The 26,748-nt window shown below is 46.1% G+C and overlaps 1 protein-coding gene across 2 annotated transcripts in view; it reads right to left on the bottom strand.

The window, feature by feature from the left end:
- EEPD1 (endonuclease/exonuclease/phosphatase family domain containing 1) overlaps positions 1–26,748 on the bottom strand; it is a 118,169-nt gene that overhangs the window by 39,775 nt on the left and 51,646 nt on the right. For both annotated transcript variants that reach the window (XM_082631729.1, XM_082631728.1), the window contains one exon: positions 2,669–2,720. In XM_082631729.1, the coding sequence (XP_082487855.1) occupies positions 2,669–2,720 (52 nt within the window). The remainder of the gene's footprint in view (positions 1–2,668; positions 2,721–26,748) is intronic.

The following is a 26,748-nucleotide window of genomic DNA, read 5'->3' as shown; positions in this document are numbered from 1 at the left end:
ACAGAGGCGAGGTTGGGAGGGGACCCTGGCTCTTCTACAACAGACTCTGTGCACTGCAGAAACCCAGAAAGCCTTGGCATTTCCAAAAATGGACAGGCTCTCTACCTAAAGCCAAGGAAAGTACAAGTCAGGCAAATGGCTGGTAATTTTTAACTAAAACGCTAAATAAGATCATAATAACAATGTCTAATATTAGGGAGAAAAAGCACTAGAAGTCTTACTGTCTAGGAGACTCCAAAACACTGCTGCTGCTTTTTAGCCTTTTATATTATGTTTTACATAATTTAAATATTTTACTGGTCAGGTTTAACCTGCAAGTAGCCGTGAGGGAAATGACCCCTTCAGAATAGCTTCCCTCTTATAAGAGAAAGACCATCTGTCTAGAAGTGACCAGTCCTACCGTGGTGGGACCTCAGGAGTTCAGTAATTGCAAAACCCGAAAGCACGGTGCCATTTGAAGCCCAGCTGCCGAGACAGTTAAAGAGGTGTGAGGTTTGCAGGATGTGTGTTTAACTGAGGTCATTCTTGCTGGCTCTACCTATTAAGTTAAATGAGACTATTTTCTTAATGAAAGGAAGAAGCAGGCAAACTAAAGATAAAATCTGGGTTCTTACCAAATATCATACAGTATCACTTATATGTGGAATCTAAAAAATGGTACAAATTAACTTATTTATAAAACAGAAACAGACTCACAGACATATGGTTACCAAAGCGGAAGAGGGGGATGGATAAATTAGGAGTTTGGGATTAATAGATACACACTGCTATTTATAAAACGGATAATCAACAAGGACCTACTGTATAGCACAGGGAACTATATTCAATATCTTGTATAACCTATAATGGAAAAGTCTGAAAAAGGAGAGGTATCTATATATGAATAACTGAATCATTTTGCTGTACACCTGAAACTAACACAACACTGTAAGTCAACTATACTTCAATTAAAAAGAAAAAAAGAATGGAAAAAAAAAAAAAAAAAACAAGAAAACAAAAAAAACCGGGTTCTTACTAATAGACTTATGGTGTTTACTTCACTTTTGGTGTGAAAAAAAGGAGCTTGATTGGCCACAAAAGCAAAAAGCTGACACCTCAGAGGTTCTCTGTGAAGATGGACTAGTCAACAGCAGTGATCGTGATAGTAAATGTTACTCCTCAGGGAGAACTTCTTGGACTTTGGTGCACAAGAATCACCTGGGGTCTTGTGAGAACGCAAACTGAATCAGGAGGTCTGGGTAGGGGCTGAGATTCTGCGTTTCTAACAAGCTTACGATGCTACTGGTCCGCAGACCGCACTTTGAGCAGCAAAGCTCTACGGTCCACAAAGATCTTTCCTTGTGGTTCTTTAACGGGTCAGGGTGGATGAGACTTGAGGAGTAAAACAATTACCTGTAGTGAACACTGAGAAGAGAATTGGTTTTGGAGGAGTAACTTTTTAAAAGTTTCAAAAACATACAAAGAATCTTCATATATAATAACCTGGACTTAGTATGTTTTCATGGCTGGATTAAAGAATGACAATGAGTAATTAAGAATTAATATGAGTGGAGGGCTTTGGCATTTAGAAAGCCCATCCACTGCACCGACTCATTTGGTTCTCATGTCACCTCTCGGATTGAGGTCAGGCAGGCAGCCCCACCCTTGCTCTACCTGTGATACCAATGAGGCTGGAGGGACGTTAAGTTCAGAGCCAGAGCTCAGACGCCTGCCCCCCACCCCACAGCTTGGTGCTTGAAGACTTTATTTGCTTTAGTGCCAACCAGCAGATGGACCACTAATCCAAACATTTTAAATTCTATAAATAAGATAATATTGTTTGGGTGCTTATCTCTCTAACCGTTTTCTTCCACGTTAACCTTATAGATTCGAATTAACGCCCATAGCCACATACTGGGGAAGAGTCCTGAGCCACCCAGGGGAGCAGCTTGGTATGAGTTGGGAGGCCCGTGGGGTGGCACTTGGGCCTCCTCGGCACCTGCTCAGCCTGCTTTTTGGAGCCCACCACACAGAACTTGAACCCACAACTGGCAAAAGATCCCCAGCTGAGTACTTGACCTGAACGTAGAAAACCGAGACACACTGGATAGCTCCTTCCAGGGCTTAGGTGGGAGGGAGTTTCCCAGTCCTCAGAAGTAGTCCCCGCAGGGGCTCAAACTCATGAACTAGCCTATTAACCAGAAGAAGCATTGGTTTTGGAAATGAAACTCTGGGGCTCAAATCCCTACTCTGCCACTCAGGTAATTTTCCTCTGGCAAGTTCCCTAACCTCGCTGCCTCAATCCTACCATCCATAAGCCCAGATAAGAACACACACAAGCAGAGAGGGAGGGAAGCACAGCATCTGGCACGTGGGCGGCGTCCGGTGTGCAGTATTTCCAGGCACAGAAAGCCTGCTCCAGAGCTTGGCCCACAGCAGGGCGAGCCTCTGCTTTCACTCAACTCTGAAAGAGCCAAGCAAGGAAGAGTTGGCAGGTGTTAATGGCCTATGAGCGATGTGGGGCATTTTGATTAAAGTTTTGCAAGGTTCACTGGCTGTTACGAACACAACGTAACAGAGCAGCTCTGCTATGAGTGCTGTCTCTGGTGACAGGGAGCTGAGTGTTCTCCTGGGTGTGGCACTCTGCTCTAAGTCTGTAAATCTGGGGTAAGAAGAACAAACTAGTTACCTTTTCCAGGGCCTCTCTGTCAAGTAGTTCTTGCACAGCTAGCAGCTTGATGCTGTAAGAAAAGATGAAAAACCACACTTGAAAACAAAACACTTTATATCACCAAGCATCAGACAAGTCACAGGGACGAACGTCTGAAACCTTAGCCTGCATTTCCGCATCACCTACCACCTCCAAACCTTTGGTTTGAACTGAAATGACCATTTCAGGACTATTCAAAATGTTTCTAAGTTGTAAAAGTGATTTTACCATATGATCCAGCAATTCCACTTCTGGGCATATACCCAGGAGAGTTGAAAACAGGGACTCAAATAGTTATTTGCACACCCATGTTCATGGCAGCATTGTTCACAAGAGCCAAAAGGTGAAAACAACTTAAATGTCCATCAGTGTGTGAATGGATAAACAAAATATGGTACACATTTTATATATGATGAAATATTATTCAGCCTTAAAAAGAAGGAACTTCTGGGGCTTCCCTGGTGGCGCAGTGGTTGAGAGTCCGCCTGCCGAGGCAGGGGACGCGGGTTCGTGCCCCGGTCCGGGAAGATCCCACACGCCGTGGAGCGGCTGGGCCCGTGAGCCATGGCTGCTGAGCCTGCGCGTCCGGAGCCTGTGCTCCGCAACGGGAGAGGCCACAACAGTGAGAGGCCCGTGTGCCGCAAAAAACAAAAACGAAAACAAAAAAAGAAGGAACTTCTGGCACATGCTACGACACAGAGGACCCTTGAAGGCATTATGCTAAATGAAATAAGCCAGACACAGGACAAATATTACATGACTCCACTTATTTGAAGTCCCTAGACTAGTCAAACCCAAAGAGACAGGTAGTAGAATAGTGGTTGTCAGGGTCTGTGGGAGGGAGGAATGGGGAGTTATTATTTAACGGGTATGGAGTTTCTGTTTGGGAAAAAATTCTGTAGATGGTGGTGATGGTGGCACAACAATGTGAATATACTTAATGTCACTGAATTGTATACTTACTAATGATTGAACTAGTAAATTTTATGTTATGTACATTTCACCACAAAAATTTCTAAAAGTAATTGATAGTTGCTTATGTAAGCAACCTGAATAAATTCAGAGGAATATAAAGAATAGTTGCCCATGTTCAGCATTAATCTTCCCTTGATGTCCCTTTGATGAGAACAAACAAATAGCTAAAATCACTCCTTATGAAGAGGGCCTGATCAGCTGCTCATTTGTTACCGTACGTGGATTGAGCCCTACTGTGTGCAGGTAGTCGAGGGCACCTGATGACTATGACCTGCACCCTGCCCACGAGGAGCTCACAGCCTCTCGGAGGCCACAGTCAGAGCAGAAGAGGACCAGTAGGGTGCCGAGTGGACTGTCTGGGGCACAGAGGGGAACCCAGCCCGGCCAAGGTCAGAGGTGGCTTCCTGCAGGAGGGACCGGGTTAGCCTTGCCAGGGGAGGGGACTGGGGAGAAAGGTGACCCGCAGGGAGACAGCGGGGGCAAAGGCACCAAGGGGAGAGAAAGGGCTCGAGTGTGTACACAACTCATCAGTTTCCAGTTTAGGGGCCAGAGTCCAGACTGCAGCCAGCAGCTGAAGTGAGGGAATTCAGACGTGGGAGCAGGTTTTACAGAGGAGGTATTTTCCCTTTGTGACAAATTGCTTTTGAAGTGTTTGAGGATGCAGTGAGCAGGCGGCCAAGGCTGGACAGGCCAGCACACAGGAGGAAGCAGGAGCTCAGCGAGACCGTTTAGGGGTGGGTCAGCTGTCGATGGTGTCATCATGCTCCTTCCCCACCCAGCTAATCTGCTTGTGGTCGCTGGTCACTGTGTCCCTGCCAACCTGCACAGGTTCTCTGGAGCAGAAATGGGCCCCATCTGTACCACACACCTCCATCAAAAGGGGTTACGCCCATGATAAGATTCACCTCCATCTACAGAATTCTTCATAATCTCTCTGCACAGCTAAGCAAGCACTGTCCAACCAAATGCAAAGGTTTACTTTAAAGCAACTTCAGCAAGTGCAATAAAGGTTTTCAAGGCCTACAAGAAACCACCACCACTACCAACAACCATTTAGCAGGCATCAGGGCTAATGGACAGGACCCTGGGCATTCCCTCTGCTACAATCACTGACTTTCCTTCGTCTCTTGGACGGGTTTGCTTTTGTTGTTTCTCTGGCTTGGAACAGTCTTCCCCAAGATCTTGACAACACCGACTGCATCCCATTGCATCATTTCAGTCTAAGTGCAAATGCTGCCTCTTCCAAGCAGCATCCCTGGTCACCAGGTTGGTTTTGGGTTTTTTTTTTTTTTTTTTTCAGTGCACTTACTGGTACCTTAAAACATTTGTTAGTGTGCTTTTGTCTGTTTCCTCCCAACCAGCACTGGAAGCTCTTTGATGCTGGGAGCTCAAGGGTCTTCTCACTGCATCTACAGTGCCTATAACTGACACAGGAAGGACAGTCAGGAATATTTACTGGCCGCCAGGCAGGGCCCAGGGGCTTAGAGGCCAAGTCGCTATCAGTGTGGACAGGTAAAAGCACTGGCAAGCTTCAGTTTCTCCACCTGAAAAGGAAGGCCTCCAGTGAGATGACTGTGTGTGTTTTCCCCAGGGTGAACGGTGCTACGTGCATTTGTAGAAATGTCTGCCAGGATGTGTCTGGTGGCAGGTCAAAGCTATTGGCTACTTCTCAGTGCACCCTGATTCCCAATGCACACCTCTAGATTCCAGGTTTTCAATTTGGATGGCAAGTTATAGGCTAAGGAGACTCCAGTTGTAGATCAAGTTTCAGAAGCTTAAGCTACTTCTGAAATAACCACTGGAAAATATTTTTACTGGAGGAATTTTTAAAATAGTCTCTCATTCCTGCCCTTCTCTACGGTCATGAAGTCCAGTTTAGGATCAGGTATCAGATATCGACAGGTTAGAGAAAAGGTTTAAACACTGTTAATACACTCAACTCTCTTCTTCTCCCTATTCACAAAGATACTACATTCAAACCACTGTAGAACATGATCTGAAAACCAACAGTTTAAGGCATTGAATGAAGACGAAATTAAAACAACTTCAGTTGACTCTTCTTAGTCAAAACCTGAAGAATGTTAGTCCCCGCTCTCACCAGCTTACTTTCCTCTTGAACGGGAATGGCAAACACTTGGCATGTACACTCGCCAATCCTCTTCACCTCTTTCACGGAACTCACCCCCTTTTAACTTAGATACAGCTTCAGAATCTTTCTGAACTCTGCAGTGAACCACAACCAATCTACTGAAGTTGACATGTGAGATTCAACCAATTTAACTTCTGCTCTAAAACCAATACCAAATAGGATTCATGTATTGGGTAGGGGCAGAAAAAAAATAGAAACCTTTTCACACTACTAAAACCCAGCGACACAAAGGAGAAAAGATGGAAAAGATGGAGAAAAGAGGATAGGACACTCAAATCTAGATGGTTTGAGTTTCAAAATGGAAACAATACATGTTAATCAGAGTTACTGCAACAGCTGCTCATAACATTGGATTTCTTCAGGAAGTTGTGTTTTTTTCCTCCTTAGAGCTATAATCTTTAAGAGTATTTGAGATGTTTCCTGTTATATAGCTAACCTACTGTTAGTTCTTAACTTATTGGAAACTCTTCAAGTCTAGAGTGTTTATTTCAGTATTGATGGTATCAGATTCTTTTAGCACATCAGATACTCCCTGGGAGGAAATTTCACACACACGAAGACGCGGTGAGCCCATTTCCCAAATCCTCCGTTCGACACCTCTAACTTCTTACCCTGGAAGGGAATCTCATCTCTCAGTTTCGACTTTGCTCCCCCTTCCCTCCTTTCCTTTCTCCATTTCTCCCTCCTTTCCTTTCTCCATTTCTCCCTCCTTCCTTCCCTCTTTCTGTCCTTTTGCTAATTCCACAAATATATACTGGCACCAGGCACCAGGAAAACAAAGATGAATGCAATACGGTCCCTGCCCTCAAAGGGCTCACAGGGGCTAGGATGCTGCTAGGGCACAAGCCCAGGGAGGTATGTCTCTCTGAGACTCTCCTGGGTTCCAATGTGGACCAGCAGAGATGAGCTAAACAGGGCATGTCTCTCGGGTGGCCTGGTGCTTGGTCAGCATCCTCTGAAAACAGCAGGGCTCCCTCCCATCAGATGGGAGCTGCAATTTCTTTTTCACACTTGATTTTGAGAAGAGAGGCAAATCACACAAAAGCAGCTGACAGCCGTGATTTATTTAGAAAAATGGCCATTTCAAGGCCAAGTTCTGAAGTCAAGATGGGCAACACTTAGAAGGACCTAGAATGCATGCAATTAATGTTTGCTAAGTAAGCTACAAGGAGGTGAAGCGCTTGAGGGCAGATGTCTTATTCAGCTGGACAGTGGCTGGCACAGTGAGGTCTGTAATGTAATTTGAAGTGGTGATGGGCAAGGGGCCAGGCAGACACTGACAGCAGGGAAGAAAAGCAGCAAAGTTAAAGAGACAGAAGACGGAGGGCACCCCTGCAGCCTGGGGGTGGCTTAGAGCTGCAGACTCTGAACGATCCTCAGTGACGCCTGAAAAGGCGGATAAAATGTAACTCTCTTGGAGTAGCAAAAGCACTTAAAGGGTAAACTCCCAACTACACAGAAACTCACGCTTCCAGAACAGCTTATGAGCTACAGGGCACCAGAATCAACAATTCAATCTCGCTCCCTTTCTCTGAGGATTCTGGCACTTTGAGTTTCCACTGCATTTATTATAGTATAGTGCATGAGATACAGCAGATTTCCATAAATGCAGAAAGGGTGTGATACAATGGAGTCACACATTCACTGCGCAGATAAGATATTTAAGGGATATGTATTATGTACCAGGCACTATTGGATGCTGAGGATATGATGATGCACAACAATACAATGATACAACTCAGCCTCTGCCTTCAAACTTCGGAGTGTAAGGGAGGAACCAGGTAAGTAATACATCAGCCACGTGAGGAGCGCTCTCTAGAGGCAAACTGGGGGTGCTTTGAGGCCCTTTGCAAGAGCATAATAAAGCTGGGAGGCTTCCTGGGAAGTGACTGCTAAGCTGACACCCACGGGCTTACAAGGCAGAGAGGTGGGGTGGCAGGAACAGCATGAGCAAAGGAACGAGGTGGGAGGTCAGGCACGGCCCCACAGGGACTGCACGCTGACCAGGGAACACAGGGTGCCTGGGGCATGGTGCAGGTGCTGAAAGATTATTCTGCAGGAGCCAGCCGGGCCAGGCCTCTTAGAGGGTTTTTAAGCCATATTAAGGAGTTTGGCCTGTACTTTGGGGGCAAGGAGTGGCCACCGATGATCTAGGGCTGTGGTGTGGTAGAGGGCCCAGGACACAGAAGATGCCCAGTAAAGGTGTAAAAATGGCTCTGAGGTGGAGAAGGGATGGGGGTGGGGAGGCATGGAGGACAAGACTGGAGGCAGCAAGACCTGAGATGGGTCCCGGGAAGAGATGATGGAGGCTGGTGCAGGGAAAAGGCACTGAGCTAATTCCAGACAGATCGGGAGCTGGCAGGACCTGATGAAGAAACAGATATGGGGGATGTGAGGGAAATATCCTCGCACCTCCCAGCCTGTGAAACTGGGGGCTGAAGGGACCATCTACTTGGGTTGTTGATGGAGAGTTATGTCTTGGACACACTGACTTTGGGGCCTGTGGGATCTCTCAGTGGGGTGTGAACAGCAGCTGGCTGTCCCTCAGCAAGTTCTGGGCTCTCGGTGTGGACACCAGGAGCACAAGGACAGTGCTCCTGATGTCCACATCCAGAGCCCAGGAGACTGTGCAGAGGAACAGAAGACCAAGGGCCATTGCCACTTAAGAGGCAGGCAGAGGACTTCCCTGGTGGCGCAGTGGTTAAGAATCCGCCTGCCAGTACAGAGGACACGGGTTCGAGTCCTGGTCCGGGAAGATCCCACATGCTGAGGAGCAACGAAGCCCATGTGCCACAACTACCGAGCCTGCGCTCTAGAGCCCGCGAGCCACAACTACTGAAGCCTGTGCGCCTAGAGCCCGTGCTCCACAACAAGAGAAGCCACCGCAATGAGAAGCCCGCGCACTGCAACGAAGAGTAGCCCCCGCTTGCCACAACTAGAGAAAGCCCGCGCGCAGCAACGAAGACCCAATGCAGCCAAAAATAAATAAATTTATTTAAAAAAAAAAAAAGATTTACTCTCTAAAGAGGCAGGCAGAGGAACAGGGCCTGTCAGGGAAACAGAGAAAGAACCGCCAGGAAGGTGGAGGGAAAACCCAGAGCACATGGCCCAGGAACCAAGGGGAGAGGGCAATGCAAGAAGTCGGGCGGGGGGAGGGGGGCAATGGCTCTGATTCTGAGGAACGCCAGGGAAGTTGGGGTTGGTGATATGGGAGAGAGAAGTTTCAGGAGGTGGTAGAGAGAAGCCAGGTTTCAGTGGGTGAGGAGTGGACGGATGAGAGGCGGAGAAGGGGAAATGATGAGATTAAACTCGAGGTAGAAGAGGTAGGGTGGCAAGTCCCCCAGCACGATGCCCAGGGGCAGAAGGCAAAGCCGAGAGGTCCTCATCTTATCAAGTGCGTGGAATTATTAAAGTGCAGACAACGACCCCTCTCAAGGCTCCTTCCCTCCTCTTCCTCCTTCTCTCTTGCTCCCACCACCCCTCCCCTCCCCTCCCCTCCTCTCCCCTCCCCATACGGTATCATCAGAGGATCCAGCTTTTCTCCAAGAGCATAATCACCATTTGCAATGATTTGGGGAAAAGTAAAGGTCAAGAGAGTTCTAAACGATGCCGGGGTGATTTTGTTTTGTAATACAGTATTTCCACAACCTCTTCTGAAGGAAAAAAGGGGAAGGAGCGTGAAATTCTTGGGGACACAAGCTCTGTGCCCAGTGCACCAGCCCAAACTGTCCCCAGGCCTGGCAGCCAGGCCAGTGAAGGGAGCAGGGTTTCCACATGCACCTTCAGCAGGAGACTAGAGTTAGCGACAACAGGATAAAACTGGGGGAGTGGGACAGGCAGCCTTCCAACAAGGAAGAAGGGGGCCAAGAGGAGAGAATGGAGAGAAGGTAGAATTGAAGGCGGGGCCAGTGGCCACCGGCAATGGCCACTCTCTACTCACGTGCCCCTGGGTGGGGGGACTTATGAGATTTCACAAAATTCAAATTCAGCAACCGTGTCAATGCAGTTGTGTGAACAAGTCTCTTTCTCAAGGAAGGCTCCACATTACCTTCCCCTGAGCAAAGTAAGGAAGACTTCTCTTTTTTTTTTTTTGCGGTATGCGGGCCTCTCACTGTTGTGGCCTCTCCCGTTGCGGAGCACAGGCTCCGGACGCGCAGGCTCAGTGGCCATGGCTCACGGGCCCAGCCGCTCCGCAGCATGTGGGATCTTCCTGGACCGAGGCACGAACCCATGTCCCCTGCATCGGCAGGCAGACTCTCAACCACTGCGCCACCAGGGAAGCCCCAAGACTTCTCTCTTTTGATCACCAAATTTTAGAAGATGCCATGGGTGTTAGGTTCAGACCCATTTCCCCTAATGCTTTATTGTCTTCCACCAATGGCTCAGGGTTGGGAAAACATAGCGGGGCATCAGACTCTGGATGCAGGTGGGCGCACACCTGGGAAGAAAGGACCGGCTCCCAGGGAAGGCAGGGTTCTTCTCACATGCGTCCTCTACAGCATTTCATCCCATCACTGCCAAACATGCTTGCATCTCGTTGTTCCTCTCCAAAGCCAAGTGCTGAATTATTACATTAGCACCAGAACAGTCTACATAGAATTTAGCTTGGGTAACTCTTCTTGGAAGGTTTGCAAGAACTAGTCTGCAAAACAGTGGGCAGGAAACTACTCTGATGACAGTCCCGTGGTTTTTGTTCTACTCAGGTTTTCAACTGCTTGAATCAATTACAGTAATTTCCATTTCTTGGAAATTTCTTAGAAGATTGTCCAATCCATTCAGATTTTCTAATTTTGAGCACAGAATTGTACTAGTAATCATTTTTAACTTAAAAACAACTTCTGCTTCTGTGGTCATGCCCCCTTCCTCATTAATGTGTATAGGTATTTTTTCTCATTTAAAAAATTAGATTTGTGAGAAATCAGTCTACTTTGTTGGTCTTCTGAGAAAATCAGCAACAGGATTTATCAAGCCTACTATTTTTTTCTAATTAATTAAGGTCAACATTTATCTTCATTAATTCCTTTCTCCAACTTCCCACTGTTTTCGTTAGCCTCTCTGCTTGCCTTCTTAAGTGGCATATTCATTTATTTAAATGATTTCTTATATATAAAGCCATGAATTTTTCTCTAGGTAAGTATTTGTCCTTGCTTCAAATTTCCTTATTTAGCCTTCTTGTAACTTTCCATCTATTCTGCAGTTGCAGATTTGGTCTCTTATTGGACTCCACAGTATTTGGATTGTGCTTTTCTCTAAGTATTTGGGTTTTAAATTTTATAATTTTATAATTTTGTATTTTATTTTGTATTATATTTTTTATAATTTTGTATTTTCTATAATTCTAAGTCCACTGTGGTTAGAGAAGGTACCCTGTACCTTTCCTGCTTTTAAAAATCTATTCAGGGACTGCCCTGGTGGCACAGTGGTTGAGAGTCCGCCTGCCAATACAGGGGACATGGGTTTGAGCCCTGGTCCAGAAAGATCCCACATGCTGCGGAGCAACTAAGCCCAGGCGCCACAGCTACTAAGCCTGCTCTCTAGAGCCCGCGAGCCACAACTACTGAAGCCCATGTGCCACAACTACTGAAGCCCACGCGCTTAGAGCCCATGCTCTGCAACAAGAGAAGCCACTGCAATAAGAAGCCCGCACACTGCAATGAAGAGTAGCCCCTGCTCACCACAACTAGAGAAAGCCTGTGCACAGCAGCGAAGACCCAACACAGCCAAAAATAAACAAACAAACAAACTATTGATACATTTTTTTGGTCTCCTTTATGATGAGTTTCCTTTTCTATTCCCCAGTGTTTGGGTAGTCCCAGAACTTGTTTCTGGATCTCCCAGTGTTTACCTGTAAGTTTTTCATATTAGGGGATAGGGAAGAGCTCTGGAGTTGGTCGGCCTGGGGTTCAAGCTGTACCACCTACTGGTGCAGGATCTTAAGGAACCTTAAGAACAGTGGGTGGGAGGGAAAGGATCTGGCATCTACACCTGGGGCCTTGAGTAGAGATGATGAAGGTAAAGTTTGTAGCATGTTGGTTAGCTGAGAGTAAACCTCCCAAAATGGCAGATATTGGTACCAATACTATTCAGAGTCTTTCTTTAGCCATTAACACTTCTCTGAAGATTAGAATAATAAAGGAAATACCTTTTTTTGTTACCAACACTATTTCAGACAATCAATGTAACAAACTTTTACCTCCTCTTCCCTTTTTGATCTCTGTTAACACTCCAGGGTGTAGACCCAGAACACAGGCATACTGCTGTCTTTCCATTCTATAGCTTATTTTAAGAACAATTTCTGACATTTGTATTTGTTTGATCACCAGACTATAATAATAATAATTTAAACTGCTCCCTAGGTTTACTGATTACAGTGCCTAGGCTACCTATTCTTGAGCTCTATTCTGCTTTACCACTTCTGCTTCTGCAACATATCTTTACATTTTAAAGAAAGGAACATGCTTATTTTCCCAAGCCCTTGAATGTCTGAGAAGGTCTTTCTGATGGGCTTCATACACAGAAGACATCTCAGTCAAGTATAAAGTAGCTGGGTTACAACATAATCCCCAAAACTTTATAGATGGTTTGGCAAACGTACTTGATAATCAAAAGAACTTTTAATGTTTCAGATTCCCAACCCAGATAGGCATGAATATATCTGAACTTAAAAACAAACAAACAAACAAAAACTCCCTGTGGCCTAATCTGACAGGTTCAGTAGACACAGACTCTTTGTTATAGAGAACAGATCGAAAGTCAGCTTGATTTTTATTACTCTTTTCTCTGTTTGGGCACTTGTGAAATGTTTTTTTTTTTTTTCCTCCCCTTTATCCTTGTTATTCTGTATTTTCCCCTGGGTATGCCCCGATGTGGGCCTCTTTCCCCTGAGTTTGTTCAGAATATGGTTAATGAGCTCTTTACATTTATACACAGTCTCTCCTCAGCTCAGGGAAGCATCTGATGCCTGGGCACTGATCCCAATAATCACCAACACCGATAAGCTGAATGTGGGCTGTCAGCTCCATCTTCCACGTCTAAACCTTGTCTCTCTTTCTCTTTCTTGTATTTTCCAGAATAGTTTCTTTTTCCTGAACCCACATCACTGGTTTGATTTCCCATAGCATTTGTATTAGTATTCTGTGACTGCTCTAGCAAATTATCACAAACTTGGTGACTTCCCACCACAGAAATTTACTCTCTCACAGTTCTGGAGGCTTGAAGTCTAAAATCAGTATCACTGGGCCGAAATGAAGTTATCAGAACAGCCGTACTCCTTCTGGAGGCCCTAGAGGAGAATCCATTCTCTGCCTCTTCCAGCTTCTGGTGGCTGCCACCATTCCTTGGCTTTTGGTCACATCGTTCCAATCTCTGCCTCTGTGGTCACAGTGCCTTCTCTTTTATCATCAAATTTCCCTCTGCCTATCTCTCACAAGAACACTTGTGATTGCATTTAGGGTCTACATGGATAATCCAGGATAACCTCTCCACCTCTCAAGATCCTCAACTTAATCACATCTGCAAAGTCGTTTTTTGTCATGTAAAGTAGTGTTCACAGATTCCAGAGATTAGGATACCTTTGTTGGCAGGGGCATTATTCAGCTTCCCACACATTAATACTCTTCTATACTCCTGCTAATTTGGATTTAAGCTCTGCTGCTGGATTTTATTTCCTCAAAACCTTTCTTCATTTAATCCATATCTTTTTTTTCTTTCTGTTGCCTTTTCACATCAACCCATCTTTTCCTTACATTTTTCTGTTCCTGTTCCAGGGAGGCCATGTCTTTTTGTAGTATACTGAGGATGCCACACATTTCCCCAAAATTCTCTTCTGGAGCCTGTTGTAGGTGATTTTCTAAAAGTAGACACTGCTTCTGGGTCTTTAGAAGCCATTGCCTTTACCTTGTCTTGCAGGACTTTTCCACGCAGTCTTTTTTGTCTTTATTCATCCTTGAATAAGGAAAAAGTGTGCCCAGACCCATGATGAAATTTCAACAGACGTTATGAGTAGATTGGCAGTGGTTCCATTTTCTGTCCACCTTCATAAAGGATGTATCTCCTTCTTGTACCCACGATGGGAGGGGACAGGGCAAAGGCACAGCTGCCAGTGATTCAGGACCCTTGCTCTAGCAAAGTTCATCTCCTCCTCAGAGACTGAATCAACTCAAAACAGAAAGTGCTCTATTTTCCAGCATGCACAGCTCCCAGAGCTTCTTAAAGCACCTTGCTTTGGGGGAGCAGACTTACTGGGATGCACTGAAATCATGCCAGTTTCCCCTATTTCCCATCTGATTTTATTCCCATGCTTTCCTTCTCTACATGGATACGGGGTGGGGGGGGAAGAGAGACAGAGAGAGAGAGATGGATTTATAAAAGCCCACCTCTGAGGCCTGTAGCTGAGAGTAGGAAAAAAAAAAAAAAAAAAGAGGCCCATCAGCTGGAAGTTGCTTCAAGTACAAGAGTCAGGAACTAAACAATAGAGAAGGTATAAACTATAGTACCTTCTGACCTTTCTCAGGGGTGTGGGGTGTGGTTCCTCTTCATGAACCTTCACAGCATGAGCTACATCCTGGACAGAGCCCCGCGGTCCAGCTCTGTCTTCTCACCGCCATCAGCGGATGCTTCCAAGATCCTGGCATTTGTCAATCCTTCTTGGTTTCTGGCAGCCTGTTGTTACTTTTCTGTGTCATCATAGGTGTATCAGGAAGGAATCAGGAGCAACTGCAAGCCACACGGCACCTGGACCCAGGGTGGAGCCTGTGTCTTTCTGATGAACAGGAAGACGGTTTCAGAACAACCAGATGCTTCCAGAGACAGTGTCTCTGCAGGGCAGGATGATGTCTGGTCTCCTGTTTTTAGCAACTGGCTTGTTCAGCAGATGGAAAGACTGGCTCCTCCTCAAACTGCAGGGCTCTGCACCCTGCGTGTGAGGAAAAGTTTCCCAAAGGGAATCTGTTTCCCTGAGGCAGGTCCGGCCCCTCAACCTTCCGGGCTTCAGGCCTCCAGGCTCCTGAGTTACCTGGCAGGCATCCCAGGTCCTCTGCTCTCAGGAAGCCCCTCTGTGTGGAATCAGGACGGCGCCCTCTGGAAACCTCCCCAAGCACAAACCACTGGAATTGCCAGAGGCGAGGAAGCCTCGACTTGAACTGAAAAACAGCTGAAGATGATCAGACCCAATGCCAGACAGCCGGACAGTGCAGGGGAGGGTGGCTCCCGGTGGAGACTGGGAAAGGCTTTTCCAACCCACAGTGTTCTTTTTCAGCAGCAAACTGCCTATTTCATGCCACTTTTTAAAAGGCTAAAACATTTGGTCTCATCTAAGGTCTGAGGCCCCACAGGAAAGCCCATTAGGAAGTTAACAGCATGGTTTAACTGCAGGAGAGAAAACTATAGTAGACTGGGTGACTTTAGTCCTGGGAAATTTGGAAGAAAAGACACAGGAACAGACAGCAATGTGGACAGAACCAATGAAGGGGAGAGAGAGGACGCTGTTAACCAAGTGTTTTCCAGATGTCAGGTGCTCTGCTAAGGCCTTATTATGTTATTTCACTCACACCTCAAAGTTTTTCCTCCCCGACACAGCTGTAAAAAACTGCACAGATTCCAAAGCTAAAGAGCATTCAGGAATTTGGATGCTACAAAATTAGCTTTTCTTACTCCTGGCTTTGGGATATTTTGATCTCAGCTGAACAGGCATGGATTTCAACTCCTATTTTACAGCTTCAGAGTGATTTTGGGGCTTGTGCAAGGCCCACACAAGAGCTAGGAATTGAGGGAACTGAACCCTGGTCTGTACGATTTAACAGGACTCACTGCTTTTTATACATTCAACAAATATTTACTGAGTACTCACTGTGGGCCAGGCATGGTTCTGGCCACCAGAGATAAGAGCAATGAACAAAACAAAATCTTTACTCTCACTAAGCAAAAGCAAAGTGGTCACTCAAAGCCGGGCTCAGGGTTCTGGCTGGTACCTCCTGATTCCATTACAAACTTCCTCCCCAGTGTCACATCCAACTGGTAAGAGATGAAGCCTTAGATCTTGGATGAGGTTCTTGTTGATCATTTTTAATCCAAGTGGTTATGATGACATATGTCCAGACGTCCCTAAACCAAGGGGGCTTTCAAGTTGGTACCATTCACCTCTCTAATCCAAGAGAATTGGGGACTTTTTGGAACTTGAGCCTTCCCCCTCAATTTTTTTTCAACACATGTTTACACAAGAAGGAGACATCTGGCTAATACAATCAGAAAAATTATCAGAAGATAATTTTTCCTGCAGGAAGAAATACTTTTCACCACCCTTCCCCAACTGCTTTTCCTGAACCCTTTTTGGTTACAGTATTCCTTGGCTTTCACTGGGGGAGGTATAAGAAACAACCCAATCAAATGCACTTTTGTATCTACAGTGGGGACTGTGTCTCCCTCCTGAATGACCTCACCCGGCAAAAGGTGAGGACTGTAGCTGACCCTGTTCCCCTCTGCACTTTGCTTTCCTGTGGTCTTCCTGTAGCAACTGGTTCAGAACCATGTGGGGTATGTCTCCAGGGGTGATCTTGTCTTATCTTAGTTCCCTATCTTCCCCTGCCACTCACTAGGCTTCCTTCCAACATTTTCATCTTTTGCATTTGTAGGTGTTTCTCTACGTGTAGCAAATCCTGTGGGAATGGAGGCCCCCCCCACACACACACACATTTTTTTCAATGCATGCTGGCCAGCTCTCAGGTCAATAATTAAGGGTTCGGGGTGGGGGGTTATGTTCCCCACCTTTTTGTATTTGGGGATTCCTGTGGGATTCCATGTTACCTGTTTTCTGTGTAAATGTCACAAGTTTAGGTTTTGCCATCTAGTTGCTCTTTTTGTTCCCAGTATTTTAACTACGATTTTTGTTTTCAAACCTTCCAGAGAGTTTAGAGAACTGTGCAGTGAACACCCCCACACACACTTACCACCCACATTCCACAACCGTTAGCATTTTCCCATATTTGCTTTCTCACACATTTTTCCTAACCGTTGACCAATCCATATTTTTTGTTTGTTTGTTTGTTACCGATGCATTTCAAAGTAATGCTGCAGCCCAGTGGTTTGGTTTCTGATATTTCACACAAAGGCTGGCCTCAGAGTCATTCTTCCTCTCATTTTCAACTGACCCGCTCCCTACAGAGTCCAGGCCCTGGTGTGAAACTCCACCCCACAGCTCTTCTGCAGACCCGGATCAATGCTTCTCCTCCAGGGCCTTCCTCTCTGGCGCTCTCTTAATGCTTTCTTTAGCCCCTCCTAACCTGGGCGAAGTCGCCATTCATCCTCACCCCCTCCTCTCCCACCGTCTAATGTTTCCATCCTAAGCGTGTCGAGCCACCGTGAAGTGAATATTTCTAAAGATCAGCTTTACATTTGATCACATATTTTCAGCCAAGAAGAATGGTATTTTCACACAGTTCTCTGTAAAAATGATCTCTCCGGGGGCACAACCAAAGGAAATGAGACCAGCTCTGCTCTTGACCCCTCCAGCCCATCACCCAACTCTTAGGAACAGGCAGAGTGTCACTGGTGCCCAGTGAGGCTTACTACTGCTGCTTTCAACTGCCATTGCCATGTCTTCAGAACTTAGTTACTTGTTTCCTTTTTCTGGGATAGAGCAAGAATGATTAACTGAATGTGCAAGAGAAAAAAAAATTTCCACTCTCAGAAAATACTGGAAATTAGAAAGTTATCTGACACAATACAGGGTCTGTGATTCCAGCTTAATACTCCAGCCAAGATTCTTTATCTGGCTTTCGGTTCTGACCTTTCACCTCTTGCCAAGGTTTCTCTTCCTTTTAGGCCAGATGAAATTCACTTCTGGGCTTTGTCAGAGGCAATGGCCTCCTCATTAATCAGTAAAAAGCAAACGTTCATCCCTTTTTGTAATGCAAACCAGCCAGTTAGATGTTCTGGGAAGGAAGTTGTTTAAAGCAGCAATTATGGGGGTATATTTCACAGGAATCTTTTATTTATTGTTTTAAAAGAAGTAATTTACAAAGCACATATTTATTGCAGAAATTTTAGAAAATACCAAAAAAAAAAAGAGAGAGAAAAGCAACATTAACCATAATTCTGCTACCTAGGAATTACCATTATCATCTTGATTTATACCCTCTTAGACTTAAAAAAAGTGAATACATATAGTTTATAAAATTGGAATCGTAATGTTTATGCTGTTTCTATTATTTTTAAACTGCCACTAAGTTATAAACTATTGTCATTATTATTAATTGACATGATTCCATGTCATTAAGTATTATGTAATTTTAATGAATATATAGATACAAATATAGATGTATGCTATAATTAATAATCCTTGTTGGACATCAAGGCTGTTTCTAATTTTTCACTGTTCTAATTATCATTTTGGTGAAAAACTCTGAACATACTACTTTCTGCATAACTTTGTTTCAATCAAAAAATTTCCAGGAGGTCAAGGGCTATGTGCATTTTTAAGGTTTAAAAAATTCTGCAAAACTGCTTTTCAGATTTAGACTTCCACCAGCAGTTATACAACCTACTCCCTTGCCCTGACTTAATTTCTGTAAATCCTCCCTCATCCAATAGGTAGAAAAGGTGTTGTTATGCTATTCAAGTTTACATCTATTTGACCACTGGAGAAATGGAACATTTTATTGGCATTTTCAACTCTTCTTTCATCAGATAGTGAATGATGGTGCGGGGGTCAGGGACAGTCCTGGGGAATGTCTTCCAGCACCTATGAGTCACACTGGAAGGCCCCCGAGAGCTTTAGCAGCCCTGTACAGGGTAATCAGTAAACAACCAGATCTCTGTAACTTAGCTGAAGTTCTGGAACCATCTCTCTCCCTCCTCTCCTTTGTTAATTGGATATCCTCTGGAGACACCAGAACAGTGTATACAGAAAATTTTAGATTCCCAAATATTCTTGATAAATAACTACTTTCAATATTTTGTCCCAAAAGTTTTACATAGAGGCCCACTGGCTGGAAATAGTATGATTAAAGCCCTCTCATGGGAGAGAGAGAGAAAAAAAGAGTATTTGGAAAGATTTAGTCATTGGCTCAAAATCATGTGAATAAACTAGAACCAGAACCAAGGGCTCCCATCTTCCCTGTGGTTTTGAAAGCAGAGGAAGATTTACCTTCACAGTGTGCAAGATGAGAGTTTAGTTAGACTGGACACAAGTCTGTGGTCTGCAGGGAAGCCCAGAGGTTTTCCAGATGGGGAGAGGGAGCCCCCAGGGACAGTGCAGGCACTTACCTGCTGTTGCCTCTCACCCAGGAATAGCCCCAACGGGGGACGGGGCTGGTCCCAGCTCCCCAGAATCTACCCACAACTGTTCAACAATGCAGAACAGTCTGGAACACAAATCCCAGGTAGCAAGGCCCCCAAAACATCGTGTCTACAGGCTTTTAGAAGGCCAGTGAGCACCCCCACTGCAGGGGCAAAAGGGCACTTCCTCTTTGCTGACGGCCTTGGTTATCTGGGAAATTTTAACCCCTGGTTTCTGGGGTCAGCTTCTAATATGTGGGGATCTTGCTGGTCTCTGGATATCTGTCCCTCTGAATTACGAAGAGGAGAAAACCCACTCTACCTCTCCTGGGGGTCCATACTGTGAGCTGCAGCTAAGTCAATCTTCTTTAAAGTAACAGCAGCAGTCAGGGCCACCAAAAGCTTTCATCTCCGGGGAACCCCAAGGTGCACTAGAAGCTTGGTGACCCAGCACGGTGCCGAGCCGAGGTGAGGATGGAGGGTGGGCCAGGGCTGGTTTTTGTTAAGCAACAGCATCTCACCAAGTTTTCAAAGCTACAGGCTCCAGACACCACAGCTATGAATTCCAGCTGCCATGTGTGAAACCTTATCCTCCAGACTGTAACCCCTCGGGTCATTCACTGTCTTCAATTTAAAATAGCAAATTCAGGGAGGCCCAGGAGGCGCCCCCTTCCCCACTCCCTGAACCGGCTGGCTCAGAAACTCGTGTTCAGCGTCAGGCCAGGAAAGCTGCCCGGGATCCCAACAGAAACTGCTGACCGCGTAACATGGAAGAAGCCTCTGCAAGACAGGGGTCTCTAACTTTATTAGCCCAATTCTCCAACCTCAGGGAATTCCAAAGGAGGTTTGGAGCGGACAACTTCAAAACCTCTTCCAGGAAGCAGGCGGTAAGAAAACAGACATCCCTGCTCTTGGAGGCTCCTGCATAAATGTCAGGGGAGCAAGTTAAGTTCCAACAAACACTTGCTTGTGTTTTTGGAGTTAGGGCAGTGGTTCTCGAGCTTTAGTGAGCATCACCTGGAGTGCTGTTAGAACAGATTGCTGAGCCCCACCCCAGGGTCCTCTATTTAAATAGGAATTTGCATTTCTAACAAGTTCCCAAGAGAGGCAGCTGCTGCCAGACTGGGAACCATACTTGGAGAACCACTGAATTAGGGTATGATCGCTAAGAATGCCACTTTCGTGAAGATTTCAACACAGCCAACTATACGTGGTACGCATCTAAGATTTCCCTGACCAGACTTGGTGAGGAGGGCTCTTTGGAGAATGCTGGTGTCCGTGGATACAGAGGGCCAACTGTATTTATCGTGCTAGTCCATTTAATATGAGAGACCTGAGTAACCCTGAATGTTGGTGTCCACGGGCGCTCCTGGAACCAATGCCCCGTGGATACCGAGGGACGACCATGTTTGTCCCACCCTCTTTATTATCCTTCCACTCAGAAGACCTTCCAATCCTCTTTTCCAAGACCAAACGGCCCACCTTTGCTCTTGAACAACTGATCACATTCCCTTCCCCCAGGACCTGCTTGTACCCCTACTCTAAAACTTTCTCCATTGATCTTTCTCGACCTCTCACCTCTGTCTGGCACTGGTGTCTGCTCTCTCCTTGAAAATCTTCTCCTGAAACTCTCCTGGCCCCCCAACACCTTCTCTGAATCCTTCTTATCCGTTTACCTCTCTGGTTTGCTTGCTACGTGCTTTCCATTCACTCACCGTCCTGGAAAACCTGTGCCAGACAACCCTGATTAACAACAGTGGACGAGACAGACCCTGCCCTGCTCTCACACAGCTGACAATCCAGTGGGGGGCACCTCCGCGGATCAATTAATTATACAAGGGGTCACTTAATTGCAAACATGTCAAGCGCTGCAAAAGAGAAGGACAAGGTGCTGAGACTACGTAGGATGGGGCGGGGGTAGTGGTGTCGGGTCTGGGCCAGGGAAGGCACTGAGTGACGCTACAGTGAAGCAGTGTCAGGGCTTGGAAGGGGCCTGGTACTTCTTCTGCCAAGACCTTAAAGGTTGGTGAACTCAAGGATCCAATCATATTTTCTCTCTCACAATGACCACCAGTGATTCAAAAACTATTTCCTTCTCCAACCCCGACTTCTCTTCTGAACTCCAGCTCTGTATTTCCACTAGCTGCTGGATTCTAACTACAATGCCGTGGAGGGACCTCAAACTCAACACGTTAAAGGAACCTGCCCCCCATCCCCTTCCTGCATCTTGGACACCATCCAGTCAAGGCCTGAGCCACATTACTCTTGAACCCACCTGCTCCCAGCCTCATGCATCATCTAAAAGGCCACGAACACCAATTAATTCCACCCATCCAACCATCTCCTGAATCTGTCCTTTATCATATATTAAGTTCTCCAAACCCAGAGTCATACCTTCTCTTTTTTAGAAATTTTTTAATTTTTATTTATTTATTTATTTTTGGCTGCATTGGGTCTTCGTTGCTGTGTGCGGGCTTTCTCTAGCTGTGGCCAGGAGGGGCTACTCTTTGTCGTGGTGCGTGGGCTTCTCATTGAGGTGGCTTCTCTTGTTGTGGAGCACGGGCTCCAGGCACAGGGGCTTCAGTAGCTGTGGCTTGTGGGCTCTAGGGCACAGGCTCAGTAGTTGTGGCACACGGGCTTAATTGCTCCGCAGCATGTGGGATCCTCCCAGACCAGGGCTCGAACCTGTGTCCCCTGCATGGGCAGGCGGATTCTTAACCACTGCGCCACCAGGGAAGTCCATACTTTCTTTTAATTCAATACATATCTTTTGTTTATGATGATAAAATATATACTTATTATGGGAACTTTTGAAAATACACAGAATAAGAAATTAGAGAATAACCACTGATAACATTCTGTCCTATTTCCATATATGCATGTGTCTTTGTGTGTCTTGTGTTTAGGAACTGCAATCATGTAATGAATATATATGGGAGACTGTTACACTGGTGGGCATCAGTAGTCACCTCTTTGTGGTCAGCTCCCCTGAGTCAGCGTTTGGTCATGTGACTTGCTTTGGTCAACGGGACATTAGTGAGCATGATGCAAATAAAAGCCCCTGGTTAACAACTGATACATTACATAATCTTAGAAAATTAATTTTAAAGGCTGGATGATATTTCCTGTGTATATGTACCACAACTCACTATTTCCTCTATTGCTGGATGTGCAGATGTTTTCCACATTTTTATTATTTATCAATAATGAATATCTTTGCACATATATCAGATGCATTTCTACCTATTTCCTTAGGCTACATTTTTAGAGTTGGATTTACTAGGTCAAAAGGTATGTATATAGTTAAGCCTCTTCACACTGTGATAAAGCCGGAAAAGCTTTATCAAGCTATACTCCCAACAGCTATTTAGGAAAGTGCCTTTCTCAACATAACCCCTGCTGGGTAACCTGATAGGAAAAAAATGATATCTCATTTTACTTTGCATTTCTTTGATTACCAGTAAGTTAAATATGGGGGGAAATGTTTAATTACCTGGCTGCTTGTATTTCTTTCGTGCATGGTCTATATCTTCCCTTTGGCTAATTTTTCTATTGAGCTATTAATGTTTTTTCCTTACAGATTTACATAAGCAACAATTTACACAGTAAAGGACTTTTTTTCTGTTACATGTGGCAATTCTTCTACATTGACTATAAACTTTGTTTCTAATGCTTATGATATACAGAAGTTAATTTGTAAAGACAGTCCAACCCACTGCTCTTTATTCTTACTTTCCACAGTGCTTTGTGCTTAGAAAGCCAACCCTTCCCTAGAAAATAAGATATTCCCATATATTTCCTTATTTTTTTATGGTTTGACTTGAAATGTCAAATTGGAATTTATTTTTGTGTATGCTGTGAGAGAGGATGTAATTATTTTGCATTGGTCACTTAATAAATAATGCATCCCTTCTCCCCACTGATTTCTGATGCTCCATCATCCTATTTTAAATTCTCAGAAAAGCTAGGGTTGGCTTTTGAGGTATTATTCTGTTCCTTTAATCTGCACCTCTACTCATATACCAATCACTACTTTAATTACAGTGCATTTATATGTTTTACCGTCATGCTTTCACGTATTCACTCAACAAATACCTACCAAGCCCCTACTGTGTGCAAGGCACAGTTCTGGGCACTGAGGACACACCAGTGAAGCAGGCAAAGAACTTCTCTGTCTGCTTCCCTTCCTAGCGGGGGAATGAACGTTGAACAAGTAACAACAACACTTACTGAATGCCTACTCTGTGTGCCAGGATCTGTTGGGCACTTTACGTGTCAAATTTAATCCTCGCAACAGTCCATAGGCAGTAACATAGGCAGTGTCATTCCCATTTTACAGACGAGGAAAACCGACGCCCAGGTAGCCACACAGTAGTAAGGGGCAAAGCCGGACAATGAATCTAGGCAGTGCGGTTCGGAGCCTACCTCACTGTAAGTGAAGCGTATAATCCAGAGAAAAGCAGAGGAGAGTAAATGGCAGGAGAGAGTGTGGTGTAGACAGGGTGTTCGAGGAAGGCTTTGAGGTGCCTTTTGAGCAGAGACCTGAATCACAAGAACAAGTGAGGCAGGAGACAGTCTGGACCAGAGAGAACAATTCTATGCAGAGGCAGCAGCTAAGCGTGAGGACGGCCACGAGCCCGGGGGGTCTCCAGGCCGAGGAGGAAGCCCGAGGAGCTGGAGCTCAGGGGGCGAGAGGGCCTGCAGGTCCCGGTAAGGAAGGCGGATTCTGTTCTGTGCGACAGGATGACACCATCAGATGGGACCTGACTCATGTTTTTAAAAGGTCACTCGGGACGGGGTGTGGGCAACAAACTCGAGGAGACTCCATTACCCTCCCTCATGAAAAACTAGACTATTTTCAGCTCTTTATTCTTTCAAAAGACTCTTAGAATCATTCTGTCGTGTTCCCAAAAGCCCACTGGGATTTAACTGGAATCATTAAATACTCTAGGCACTGACTCTGGAAGAACTGTCATCTTTGCGAAATACAGTATTCTCATCCAAAAAACTGGTCTACCTTTCCTCGTAGTCAAGTCATCCAAAAATCTACCAGTAAAAATGTGGAAAATTTTCTTCCGGAAGATCCAGCGTGTATTTCTGGACACTCACTGTCACTTGCCTGCACTATTACAAGCAAACACCTCCTGAAACTGGGATCCTCCCTCCCCCCACTCCCCTCACACCCCGCCCCGCCTCTCCACCTCCAGCTATCTCTCTGCTTGAGAAACCTTCACTGCCCACCGGATATCCGACCCCCCTCCCTGCCTCCCTCCTCTCTGCCCTCAGTGACCTCAGTGACCTCAGGGCCAACCTGCCACACAGGATTCCCTCTTCTGAAAGACCCACGAGGATAGTCCGAGGCAGGGCGTCATGGGTTGAACTGTGTCCCACCTCTACCCAAATCCATATGTTAAAGTCCTAACCCCCAGGACTTCAGAATGTGACTGTAATCAGAGAATGGTCTTTAAAGAGGTAGTTAAGTTAAAATGAGGCCAGTAGGGTGGCCCTGATACAATATGATGGGTGTCCTTAAAAGAAGAGGAAATTTGGGCTTCCCTGGTGCTGCAGTGGTTGAGAGTCCGCCTGCTAATGCAGGGGACACAAGTTTGTGTTCCGGTCCGGGAAGATCCCACATGCCGCGGAGCGGCTGGGCCCGTGAGCCATGGCCGCTGAGCCTGCGCGTCTGGAGTCTGTGCTCCGCAACGGGAGAGGCCACAACAGTGAGAGGCCCGTGTACCGCAAAAAAAAAAAAAAAAAGAAGAAGAGGAAATTTAGACACAACTACGTGCAGAGGGAAGACCATGTGAAAACACAGGAAGAGAAGACAGTCATCTACAAGCCACAGACAGGGGCCTCGGAAGTCAACTCTGCTGACACTTTGATCTCAGACTTTTAGTCCCCAGAACCACGAGGGAATAAATGTCTATTGTTCAAGTTGCCCCGTCTGTGGTACTTTGTTATGGCAGCCCTTCCCATAGCTGCAAAATGGGGCTAAAAGCGCCTGTTAATCATGGTAAAACGGAAAGACATTTGGCCAGGATTCAGAACATCCCGGTTCTCAACCAGCCCTTTCCTGTGGCCGCAGCACCTCCCCAAGTCTCAAAAGAGACAGCACCAGGCCAAGCAGCACGGTAATTCCTGGGCCAGGCAAGGCCCACGAGCCACGCGCAGCCTCCGGCCGCCCCGCCCTGAACGTGTGCGGCCCGCACAGCTCTCTGGCCTACCGCATTGCGCGGTGACTCCTAACAGCCTTCCATTAAAACCCGGTCACAGGAAAGGATCAGAATTTCCCACCAAGCTGCCTGACAACCAGCAACAGCAGGAGGAAAGAACCCCTTGTGTATCCAAGACAGATACACTAATCAATAAAGGCACACACATGCTAAACTCGGCCTTGGCCTTAAAATCCTTCTCTCCATGTTCCAAGCACCTCCTACTAAGGAACCGGAGCAGGCAGAGAGAGAGGAGAACCCCTAGCTAGTCTAGGCCTACAGAGCAGCCTACATTTTTTGCAGAATGAGATGTGACAGCTAATTGAATTAGGTTTCTAAGGGACAGCTGGTACAATTAGGTTTCTAAGTAGATGGCTTTGGGGTCCAGCAGACCTGAGATCAAAGCTGGCTGACTGAGTGAGTGACAGCAAACACTTAGGGCCTGCTCACCACGTGCCAGCACGGCTCTAGTTTTACCATATATTCCCTAATGCAATCCACACAGTCCCATGAAGCAGGTACTATTCACACCCCCAATCTACAAATGAGGACACTGAGGCGCAGAGTGGTTGCCCAACTTGCCCCAAGGCACACGCCTGAGGTTTGAGCCCAGATTAGCTCTGGGTCTGCGTTTTTCACCTCTGGGGTGGGGGTTCCCCAGCTTTGGAGTGCCTCAGGGTTGCCTGGAGGGCTTGTTAAAACACAGATAGCTCGGCCCCTCCCCAGAGTCCTCAGTCTGGAGAGCGTGGGCGCGGCCTGAGAATCTGCATTTCTAACAAGTTCCCAGGTGAGACTGCTGGTCCGCGTACCACACCTGGAGAACCACTGCCCTATGGAAGGAAAACTGCCTCTATAATGATAAGCTCACAGAGCAGCTGTGTGGGACTCATGGGCCCACAGAGGAAAAGTACTTAACACAGTTCCTGGTACAGCACAGGGGGCCCACAAATTATTATATTTCTTCTCTCTGATTTGTGCCAGTTTCCTGAGCCAGCAGTGGGGTGGGGCAGGCCGTCTGCCTTCCTGTTTCTAAAACTCTACCCTATCCTTCCCCTGAGAGCCTGGGGCAGCCGCCCCTCAATCCCAGGGAAAGAGCACACGTGCACACGCGTGCACACACACACGCACGCACGCACGCACACACACACCCATGCTCAAGCTCTAAGTATGAAACCATGCTGTTCTGATGCATCAGCATGGATGAAATCTCAGCAGAGCCTCACGTGTGTGAACGCCAAAGCCAACAGGCCTGAATTCCATCTACAGCCAAACTTGGAGGGGTACACACACTTGATTTCATGCTTCTAAATATTAACATCAGAAATTTGCAAACTTTGCTTGTTCTTTTCAAAGGGCTACTATGAAGGGGATGAGGGAGGGAGGAATACAGGGCCTGCTTTACTTTAAGCGTAACCTTTTCCCAGTTTGAGAGCTTGTCAGTCTGGCAGGCC

This window comes from Mesoplodon mirus (genome assembly GCF_964341445.2).
Source record: "Mesoplodon mirus genome assembly, chromosome: 9".
Taxonomy (NCBI): Eukaryota; Metazoa; Chordata; class Mammalia; order Artiodactyla; family Ziphiidae; genus Mesoplodon; species Mesoplodon mirus.
This window is presented reverse-complemented; position numbering and strand designations above follow the sequence as displayed.